The 10,659-nt window shown below is 34.0% G+C and overlaps 2 protein-coding genes across 2 annotated transcripts; both read left to right on the top strand.

Annotated features, from left to right (window-relative positions):
- The first annotated feature begins 560 nt into the window (after positions 1 to 560).
- Positions 561 to 3,991, top strand: LOC107069696 (uncharacterized). The gene is made up of 3 exons (XM_089172795.1): positions 561 to 2,020; positions 2,323 to 2,430; positions 2,494 to 3,991. The coding sequence occupies exons 1-3, from the start codon at positions 1,860 to 1,862 to the stop codon at positions 2,618 to 2,620; spliced, it is 396 nt and encodes a 131-aa protein (XP_089028921.1). The 5' UTR covers positions 561 to 1,859; the 3' UTR covers positions 2,621 to 3,991.
- A 1,864-nt stretch (positions 3,992 to 5,855) lies between these two features.
- LOC107069685 (uncharacterized) lies at positions 5,856 to 9,473 on the top strand. The gene is made up of 4 exons (XM_015327189.2): positions 5,856 to 6,378; positions 6,726 to 6,898; positions 8,063 to 8,179; positions 8,814 to 9,473. Exons 1-4 carry the CDS (start codon positions 6,193 to 6,195, stop codon positions 8,941 to 8,943), a joined length of 606 nt encoding a protein of 201 aa, XP_015182675.1. The 5' UTR covers positions 5,856 to 6,192; the 3' UTR covers positions 8,944 to 9,473.
- The last annotated feature ends 1,186 nt before the right edge of the window (positions 9,474 to 10,659 follow it).

The raw sequence follows: 10,659 nt of genomic DNA, 5'->3' as shown, positions 1-10,659 counted from the left end.
TGATCCGGAAATGGATTTACGTGGAACTTGTTTCAGTTACTGCTATACATAAGGACCTAACATAGGACCGCGAGGAAACGGAATAAGCATATCAAGTGTATTGCAAGACGATAACGAAACTTGTACTTATCTTTATTTTTCAACCATCATTAAAACAACCCAACTTTCTGGAACAATGTAATTATCCTTCGACTACGTATATTTTGTTGGAATATCCTACGAGATTAAATAGATAAATTGTGTTCTGCGAAACAGATTTCATTACTTAGAAATCCTTAGGACGGATTTTAAGTATGTGAAGACAAAAATTCGTTCGATAAAAATATTTTATAAATAATATATATATATATACATTTCCGAATAGGTGGAGATATTGAAATTTGTGTAAAGAAGATATTAATCAAATATTCACTTTATGTCGGTATAACATTCCCTTTTCGAAGATGCTCCAATATGAATAAGTTTTCTTTTTCCTTCCATAGGTACGGTATGAAGAAATAGAGGGTGGTAGGAGAAAAGTGGTGATGACTTTAGTGGTGGTGGTGGTGGTGGTGGTGGTGGTGATGGTAGCAGGGTTTCGATAGTTTCGATGTAGTAGACGTAGCTTATCCGAACCATAGTAAAAATATTCCATATTTCAGTCTCTCAGCAGGCATCGAAGCGAAGCTGGAAGAAAACCGATAGAAACTGAACGAACATGCGTTTATGTGTGTGTAGGATATACGTGAAAGTTTTCCTTTTGAGAACGCAATCCTTGTAATACGGAAACTATAAATATGGCTACCACGGCATGTGTTAAACGTTTTCTTTATTTCTTTATTTCACTTCTCTATATCTGTCTCATTCTTTCTTTCTTTCATTTCTAAAACCGTGTCTCACACAGTCACTGTTGCATACTCGGCAGAAGTTTCGCTCAGCGAATTGCGATTCCCACGATTTGACACTTTTTTTTATTTTATTTCACAGTCTTTCCCTTCTCTTTCTCTTTTTTCTTATCGTATCTTCTTTGTCTTCAACATTTCCAGTTGAGATTTTCTATGTTAAACGATAATGCTGTGCAACCGCGATGCACCGAACACGTGCATATGCCCATACAGAGTAAATTCATACAACACGTAACCGTGTCACTCTACTTCAACGTTTTCTAGTTTTCTAATGGTGCTACCTATTCTTTCTTTTTCTTTTTCACTCCTTTCCCATTTCTCATACCGAATATCTCAAAACGATTTGATTACACGTACGATATCAAAATATTCATTTAACGAAATATTCAACGTCTCAAATTGTCTACGTATGATTCGGAATAAATTGATAATTATCAATTTTTTAAATGTTATCCTTTTTTATCCGCTTTCTTGAATTTATGGAAAATCTGTCAAAGGGGTTTTCTTGTCCTTTGTGTTATTAAAGCTTAGGGTGATGCCAATGCTCTCGGAATTGCTGATTTTGTTCTTCTTCTTCTTTTTTTTCTTCTATTCATTATACCGTAATATGTAACCTTTTCCAACGTTGCTCATAATGTTAAGCAAACTGGTATGGTTGAATCTCTAGGAAACTCTCATACTGAATTCTCTTGATATTTTTCCCCCTTTTTTTTCTTTTTTTTTTAAATTCTTTTCTCTTTCATAATATCGTTTCTTTTTATCGTTTCATCTATCCTTTAGATATTTTTCCCGTTATTATTTTCTTTATCAGCTTATTATTCTCGTACCGGCAATAAAGCTTCTATCGCGATAAAAGAATTTTTATTTATAATGAAATGATTTTCCTTCAAACTTAAGTCTTATGTTTGACGATAAAAATGATGATAACCTATATGCGTATTTATAATATGAATTTAATTTGAACTTTAGTACAGAATGAATTATAAGATAACATCGTTCCCGGAGAAAACACCGATTTTCGCTCAGGCTGCTGGTTTCAAAGTCGCATGGGAATTGCCAACAAATAACGTCTTGGACAATCGCGTTGGCAGATCCCTCGCGGAGATCCACAAATCCGCGAAGCTAGTTTACCAAAGGTAATAAACAATTAAATAGGAAGTTAATAATGGAATGGACGACTAAGATCACTGGATGTATATGTATATAGAATTGAAGAGTTCTCTTGAAGAGAGTTCCGCGGTAGAAAAGTGCTTTAAATATTGGCCAATGCAATTTCGTTTTGTCTTTTCCAGAGGGAAAGACAAAACCATTACCTAAGTTTCCATTGAAAAATAAAAATTGCTATAAATTGATATTAAGTTTGGACAAATCTATTGGAAATATTCTCCTTATTTTTGTTTTAGTTTTGTTTGAAAAAAAAATACGCGATATGTTTCAGTCACGGATTTGATGGGCACTCTTGTCTCTTGAAGAACATTTGCCATATTCTAGAGTACGTTAAACGAAATGACGGCGTTATTGCGAAGATATTGAAATTATTCGTCGGGTAAGCGTTTCGCATATTAATATCAATTACACGTCTCCGGTATTAATCACGTTCCGTTTTCAGGCCGTACATTAATAACGACACGTCGACCAATCCTGGATCGTCGGATTTCTGTCGCGTTCATCTAGAAAATTGTCCATTACAATTTCAAGGGGTCAACGCTTTTTCCGACAAAATTTACGATCTTTGATAATGTTATTTCTAAATCAAGAGGATTCTACATTTACGATTTTTTACTTTATTCTATTTCGAAAATATATTCAAGATAGATTACTATAATTACTTTCAGTTCGAGATCGGATAGTTAATATTTAATGATCTAATATTAAATATAGAATAGTTGAATTTGTTAACAAATATTCATCCGTGTATTCGTAATTATAAGATTACGTAAGTTATAAAAGTTCATGCGAATATTAAAGCTTTAACGGTAATTTAAGCACTTTAACTAGGACAACCTAACGACTTTTAATTCGTAGTAACTTTACGCGTTATAAGCGGCTACACTGTTTTAATAGAGAGAGAGAGAGAGAGAGAGAGAGAGAGAGAGAGAGAAAGAAAGTTTCTTTCCTTTTTTACAACGGAATTTAAAAAGATGCTCGTGTTGAAAATTCTCTTTTCACCTGTGAAAATTTCATTTTTTCGCGACGACCACGATGATTAGTTGCTTTGCTGTAAAGTAGAGCAACTAATTTACTTTGTAAATGTATATCAAAGATAAACTTTTTCAACTAATATTTTATATCCTTCTTTATTTTCTTTTAAACGATCGTAGATAATTTCCTTATCTGTGTATAATTGGATTTCAAATTTCAGTATAATGCTTTGACGTGCATTGAGTTGGCTGACAACATTTCTCAATTCCCATACATCCATTCTCGAAGAAATTCTTGTTCTCTTTTAGTTTGACTTGCATTCTGTATCCTATGCCCATATCGCGTCATGTCGTTCTACCAACAGACAGAGAGTGCTTATAATTGCATCTGGCGGTCCCGTTGGTGGCCACGTTAACGAAAAGCATTAATTTACAATGCTCTGTGGTTTTCTTCTCAGACAAGCAAATACTCATACAACTCCCATATCCAATTAACGGCTCGCTCGTTTTCCCACGATGAGCTATGAAACGACGAAATAAGAGTCGCCTATCTACTTATAGTCCTTTTCTTATTTGATTTTTTTATTTTTTTTTTTTTTATTTTTACATACGATAATATACGTTCTCTTTTTTCCTTCTTTCTATATATTATTTATCTACTGTGCAATTGCAAATGCTTCACAGGTAATTAAAAGTGAAAAAGAGAGAAGCAAACTTTAAAAGACATCCGATTATTGACTTTCCTTTCAGTTTCTTAATTGCTTTTAACAACTTAAGATAGAAGTGGGAAATTTTTCCGTATTTTTGTGACATCTCCGATGTTTTTCTTCTATCAAAAGATCGAGATTTGACGATAGAGATTCTAGGATACGAATTCGAATTGCTTTTCATTCGAAACGAAAAGATTCTTTTCAAAACACAAGATGGAAAGGAAATAAAAAAAAAAAAAAGAAAAAGAAAAAAAAAGATTTTCGTCAAAGAGACACACAGTTCGCCCTTTTGAAAGGAAAAATTCATTTACGCGTCGCAAATTTCGATCAAAGATTTATACATACCCTACGAACACTTTGGTTCTTTATTTTGCTTTTCCTTTTTTTTTTTTACTTTTTTTTTGCTTCTTTTTTTGCTTTTTTATTTGCTTTTTTATTTTCTTATCGTCAATTTTTCAAGCAAGGCACGCGAAGAATAACATTTTTACCGGTATACACTTTAGTTTTTTATCTCCCACTCGTAATAGCAACCTGATAAATATTTTAAAGAGAAAGTTACGACTGCACATAAATGGATCTTATGTATATCCATCTTCACTCCTTTCTTTCTTTATTTCTTTATTTCTTTCTATCTTTCTATCTTTTTATCTACGTTTCTCATAGAAAATGCAAAAGGAATGTTTACATCAAGCAGACGTGTTTATTCTTCCTCTTTTACCAACGCAACTACCTTCAAGGCTTCCTAGATTCAGTTTTAGGAAAGTAAAGCAACGCTTTTCAAATTCATTCCATGCCGTATTTAATCTTTCGTATTCATGAATAATAGGAAGGGCAGATTAGAGAAAGAGAAAGACTGGAAGAAAGGAAGAAAGGAAGAAAGGAAGAAAGGAAGAAAGGAAGAAAGGGAAAACATTGAAGCTGTTCGTCTTTTGTACCAATTTTCCTTTATCTTTTAATACATTACGCCGATCTATTAATCTAAGAATTTGCCTATAAAGATAGTCTCTTCATTTACATTACATTAACTCTTTATTATTTATCTATATAACTACTTACTTGCTTACTTTCATATGGAAACATGAGATTTCAAACAAAATAACTCCAATTAAGAACCTTTTATCATCCAATTAGATTCCTATTTATGAGAATATTTAAGATTATAAATGAAACTTTTACAAATATCTTTTGATAGAAGCTTTGAAGGAGCATTAAATAGAAAAAAATGGAATTTTTATTAAATTACCTGGCACGATCATTTTCAATGTATACACCTTGAAATCTCTGGGGAGATGTTATACAATTTTTAACATTTTTATTTTATTCCCGACTTCTCATTCGTACGAAACTGGCCCGTCGACGACAGTTGTTAGAATAAAATCAAATAACCAGTCAAACCTGTGTACACGTATACTTGGTCATCCACCTCTTGCAGAAATGTTTGAACGAGAATTCAAACAAATATGCTTCGAGAAGAGATATTACCGTTACCGAACACTCAGAAATCACCAAAGAAAACATTATTCTCCATCTTTCTTTTTCTTTTTCTTTTTCTTTTTCATTTCGTCCCATCCCGAGTTGTTTAGTAAATCTTGAAATCTTCAAGAAGAAACTAAACCAAGCAACAGCTACCAGCAGACCTTTGAGATACCGTTCAATCTACTTCGTGAGCTATAATTCGTTAAATACGAGTCCAATCATCTAATCGAGATCACATTGTTGAAAATGACACGAACATAAGAGACATGAGTTATTTTATTTTTATTAATTTAATAGAAATCTGATTTTTTGTAAACGATCGATTATTATTAAATCTATTTACATCCTTCCACTTTTACGATTCTCGCAACACGAGATTCTTTTCTTCTACAAGCTTCTTTGAGGTTTCTCGATTAATTTAAGTTTTTCGAACAATCTCTCTCGGGATCGTGAAAAGAAAAAGAAAAGAAAGAAAAAAAGGAACAACGATGAGAGGAAAAATGAGGAAGTATAAAGTGAGTTTATTTATGTTATCGTAGAAAAATTTGTAGTAAATGCATGGTGAAATCATTTATTATTTGCGCGCGTCATTTCTTTCCTTTTTTGTTGTTGTTGTTGTTGTTGTTTTTTTTTTTTTTTTTTTTTTTTTAATGTAAAAATACTTCTAATCATTCGTAAAAATGATTGATCATCTTGAAATAAATGAGAACGTAGATAATCGTTCTTCATAAATCGTTTGTTATTTGGATTATAATATTTTGTATTAGATTTTGGATAAATCATTTTAACTAACGTAAGATAAAAATGAAATTGACGAAGTTTGAAAAATTGGAAGATAATGAAAGTGCGTTTGATGTTAAAGTGAAAGATCGTTGAAGAAATCAGTTGCTTCCGTGTATGCTGTTGTAACCTGGAAGTGACGTACAAAGGATTCAGGAAAATAGAGGAAAATAAAGTTTTGACTCAAGTCTACTCGAAAAGATGAGAAGTTTCCGTCGTTCTTTTAGTCATCTACTCGTGATCGTATGGTGTTTGGATTTGTTCGTTTTATACGCTAGCAGCTTCCACGAGGATGTACGAGGAAATTCCGCGGAAGTCGAGGTTGCTCGGAGAATGCACTCACGACAAAAGAGGTATCTGATCTTCCCCGAAGGTAGTAACTTACAGGTAAATAACGTTGCTGGAATATCTAACAATTATTCCTTCGGATGCTTTTCGTACCAAATTCTATTTATATAATAGAAAATAAAATAAAGTATCTATACACACATTATACACACATTATATATATATATCGAAATCATTGGAGATATAGAATTTTCGCGCGTTTAGCGTGCATGAATCGACAGAAATCCAATGTGAAGCGTACGTATATCGTCTAGTATAGAATAAATGCATATACATATGCACAAAGGTAACATTTCACCTAACAAAACAAACACGCGTACAGCAGATAAGCATAGATAGATCTAGATACATTTATATATACATTCATATATATAAATCTGTTTTAGTTAGTGTACTGCTTGACTATCGGAGCGTATGGCAGAAACGATGATTTGGTGATGGGTCTGACAGCAGCGTTGGCTTGGGAACTTCCGAGTAAAGTCGACTCCAAGATATCGGATTTACTTCACCGTAGAAGCCGAAGTGTCATGTTTCCGAAGGTTGAAGCTTTCTTGCAGTCGTGAGTACCTCGCGGTTTCTAACTAGAAGATTGTTACTTCCAAGTGGAGTTAAAGTAATTTGTCGTTGTCCAAACTCTTGGAAGGAAAATTAAATTCGTTTCCTTCTCTTGCGAGTACAGAACAAGAAGAACGAAATATCAAACACACACACACACACACACACACACACACACACACACACACACACACACACACACACACACACACAGACACACCTACCTTAGAAAATGGGAGGATGATCTTCGTAACGTTTCAATTTGGCCATTTCAAGTTAACGAAAAGCTCGCGAAAATCAACGCTCAAATAAAAAGGGATTTTGGTCTCGTTGTTTTTCTTTTCCTCGCGATTGCAACTTAGAAAAAAAGAAGAAAAAAAAGAGAAAAAAGAGAAAAAAGAAAGAAATAGACCGACCGACGGAAGTTATCCTCGAGGCAACGAAAATAACGGGAGACTTATGGCGTTGTATTCCGTAGGAAATGGGCCGCCCTTATCCCACGTAAATCCACGGAGAACTAAAGCAATCTTCCACTGTCGAAGCAACGAGCTTTCTCTTTCTTTCTTTCTTTCCTACATATTTCATCCCTCTATTTCATTCTCTTTCTCTTTTTCTTTCACACGTTAAGCTACAACACATACATATATAAAGATGACGCATCAAATCGATCGAGTTATTTCTATCGCGAATGAAGAAGAATGCGGTTACGATTTTCCACACGTTTAACACATTTTGACGTTCGTTCTTTCTCGAGGTTCCAAATCTACCAAGATAATAGTAATCCTTTCTCTCATGGGAATACGGGAATAACGATGCGAAAAAAGGGACCTTCCTTCTTTCCTTCCAACAGAACACAAAAATAATAATCTTGTTTACGAATCAGTCAATCGATTGACAACAAAATCATTCTCTTTTTTTTTGTTTTTCTATTTTTTTCTATTACCAACTAGAAAAAGATTCTCTCTCGTTTTCAACTTATCTCGTTAAGTAGTAGGAAACTTTAGTGATTAATTGTTTTACAAAGAAGAGACGGAGGAAGAGTAAGAATGGGTGGGTTAGGTTTTAGGGAAAGTGTTGGTGATAGTTCGTTTAATCCAACAACATGACGTGTTCTCATCGAACTTTGCTATAGCAGAGAAGTGGATTTTAAATTAAACTTTATCGATAGCACTGGTATCGACGGAAGATCCTGCGTAATGAAGGCCCTGTGCGAGGCAGGCCAAAGACATCCATCTCAAATTGGCAAGGGAACTTTTATTCAAGAACTCCTGCACGCCATTTTTACGTAAGTCTCAAATCCTAGCATTTACATGAATTATTTCAATAATTATAGAAAACTATTTGAACAAAATCAAATGGATCTAACTTTTATCTTTGATATTCCAAATGTTGCTCGTATTACTAGATTTTAATGTGTCACTTTTTTTTGCTTGATCTTTTCTGAAATTGTAAGAAAACGCTGTGACAACGACGCCATCGCAGGAAGTTAACGTTTTTCTCGAGTTTCCTTCCTCTTTTATATTCGCTCGACGTTAACTTCGGTGTATATTTCACTTAGCTGTTAGACGTTCGTTTAAAGTGTTTTATGCAAAGTTACGCTGGTTCCTTCTCCTTTCCAGTCCACATTTTCCTCGATATCGGACGATTTAAATAAGCAAACGAACCACCCTTCCAACAATCCCTTCTCGTGTTCCTTCCTCTTTCACTTTTTCCTTGCACATGCATAGAAATTCGCAAAAGTACTGCGAAGAACGCGAAACTCTGACAGGGGGATGGAATAGTTTGGTAAACGAGCAAACAAAATCCCTAGGAAAAAGATAACGAGAGAGCAAAGGAAGAGGGTGAACGGCGGAAAATGATATTGGTATCGTTTAGCAATGCTTATAAATATGAACAAGAAAAATGTTGTTTGTTTTTAGATTACCAAAAGATGGTGGCAAATTCGAACGTTTTGAGGATCGAGCTTACGATGCAGCGTATGAAAAGGGTGGAAACTGTAAGGAACTTTATCCAACGTGTCGGCACTCCATTTACAATGTGGATCTTTGAGATCGGAATAGGCGAGGCGAGAAATCGTAAGAAAACGTGTGCGATGCTCACGGTGTAAGAAAAAGCTCACCGCCATGCTCCTCGACCGTTCCGTTCCCCTAAGATCCAATAGGGCAAAACTTTTCTAAACTGACGTAGAAATGTGCTTCACAACTTTTTTCTTTTTCTTTCCTTTTTTTCTTTCCTTTTTTTTCTTTCGTATTTTTGGCTCCACTCCAATCGATCCTTTCGATTCGTCCGGATGGGAAAAGGATAATGTTTCAACTTCCGTCAAAATTGTTCAGATCTTTTTACCTCCCGGCGATATCTTAAGAAAGACCCTAAGGAAATTACACATTTTTCTTTTAACTTCACTTTTATTACATTTATTTTCATCACACATCTAATCATTTAGTTTGTGAGGAAAAAAAAAGAAATTATTATTTATTACTAATTAATGTTCATAAATAAAACATAAACGATATTTAATCTTGTGAAAATTCTTATTCATCGATTCTATTTTCTTCCCAATATTTTCTAATAAAATCGCTATGATCATCGTAATATCCTTTTTCCCTTATTCCTGTTTTTTTTTCTTTTTGAATATAAGTTCTTGGTTTTTTCCAAGCATCTTCTTGGAAAAAGGCATCCGCATCGTATTTTGTGGAAAAACGTTTTTAGTCGAGTTCATTGGGACCCCAACGTCAAAGGCGAAATGCTTCTAACATTTTGGCTTTTCTTTTTTTTACAATTTTGAAAAAGTAATAGCCTCCTACTTGAACAGTTTTATCTTTGATCAAACTTAAGGTTAAAGTTTGACCGAAGTTTATTCGGTTTGCGTTGATCAAAGGAAGATCATCCTGGCGAATCTTTTAATCTTTCAAAGTGTAATTACCGTTGAAATCTTAACATTTTCTTTATTCGATACTACACCCTTGAAATTAATTAATTGAAATCGTTAAAAAAAAAAAAAAAAAAACCAAGTTAATACGTTTCGTTTATTTTCAATTGTATCATTAAATAAATTATACGATCAGAGATTGAATTAATCGAAACGGAAGCAAAGGTGATATCAATGGAACTTTGCAATTTGAACATACGACCAGTGTCACCACGTTAATGTAACGCGAAAAAATTGGGCAAATGTTGGTGACAACGAAAAGTCAAGCTTTAAAGTTAAAATGAAAAAATTCGTTTTACATACATGAGAACGTCGAGGTAAATATTTTCTTATTTAAATTTCATTATTCTCTAGAGAACGATATTGCGTTTTCTTTTTAGCAACAGCAACGGCATTGGTTCATTTTATTAGAAGAGAAAGAGATCGAATTGAAGAAGGAAGATAAACGAAAGAAGAACAAATTTCGATTGATTTTCAAACGATAGCTCGTTAAAAACAAGAAAAAGAAAAAGAAAAAGAAAAAGAATCAAAGTAATTGGAACCGAACGATTAGGATGTAAATAATTTTCGAAACTAATCGAACGAACGAACGAAAAGTTCGAACAATGCGATGTCTCACCTCGCCTACCCTCTTCCTACCTAGTCCTCCCACCCTATCATTCTCCCCAACTCTCTCATGAATATTCCAAACCGGTCATTATATTACGTCGACGGTCCGTATAATTCATTTCGGTGCGGCTTCGAATAATTTTCGCGACGTTTTGCATTAATAAAATGGCCACTCGACTATCGTCAATTTATAGCTCATTTCGTTGGAGTGGTCCGAGCGCGCACAA

The sequence above is a fragment of the Polistes dominula genome, unplaced genomic scaffold (assembly GCF_049000335.1).
Source record: "Polistes dominula isolate Pdom_NZ unplaced genomic scaffold, Pdom_raw_medaka contig_23, whole genome shotgun sequence".
NCBI classification, from domain to species: domain Eukaryota; kingdom Metazoa; phylum Arthropoda; class Insecta; order Hymenoptera; family Vespidae; genus Polistes; species Polistes dominula.
Note: the sequence above shows the minus strand (reverse complement) of the source record. Positions and strands in the feature narration are given on the sequence as shown.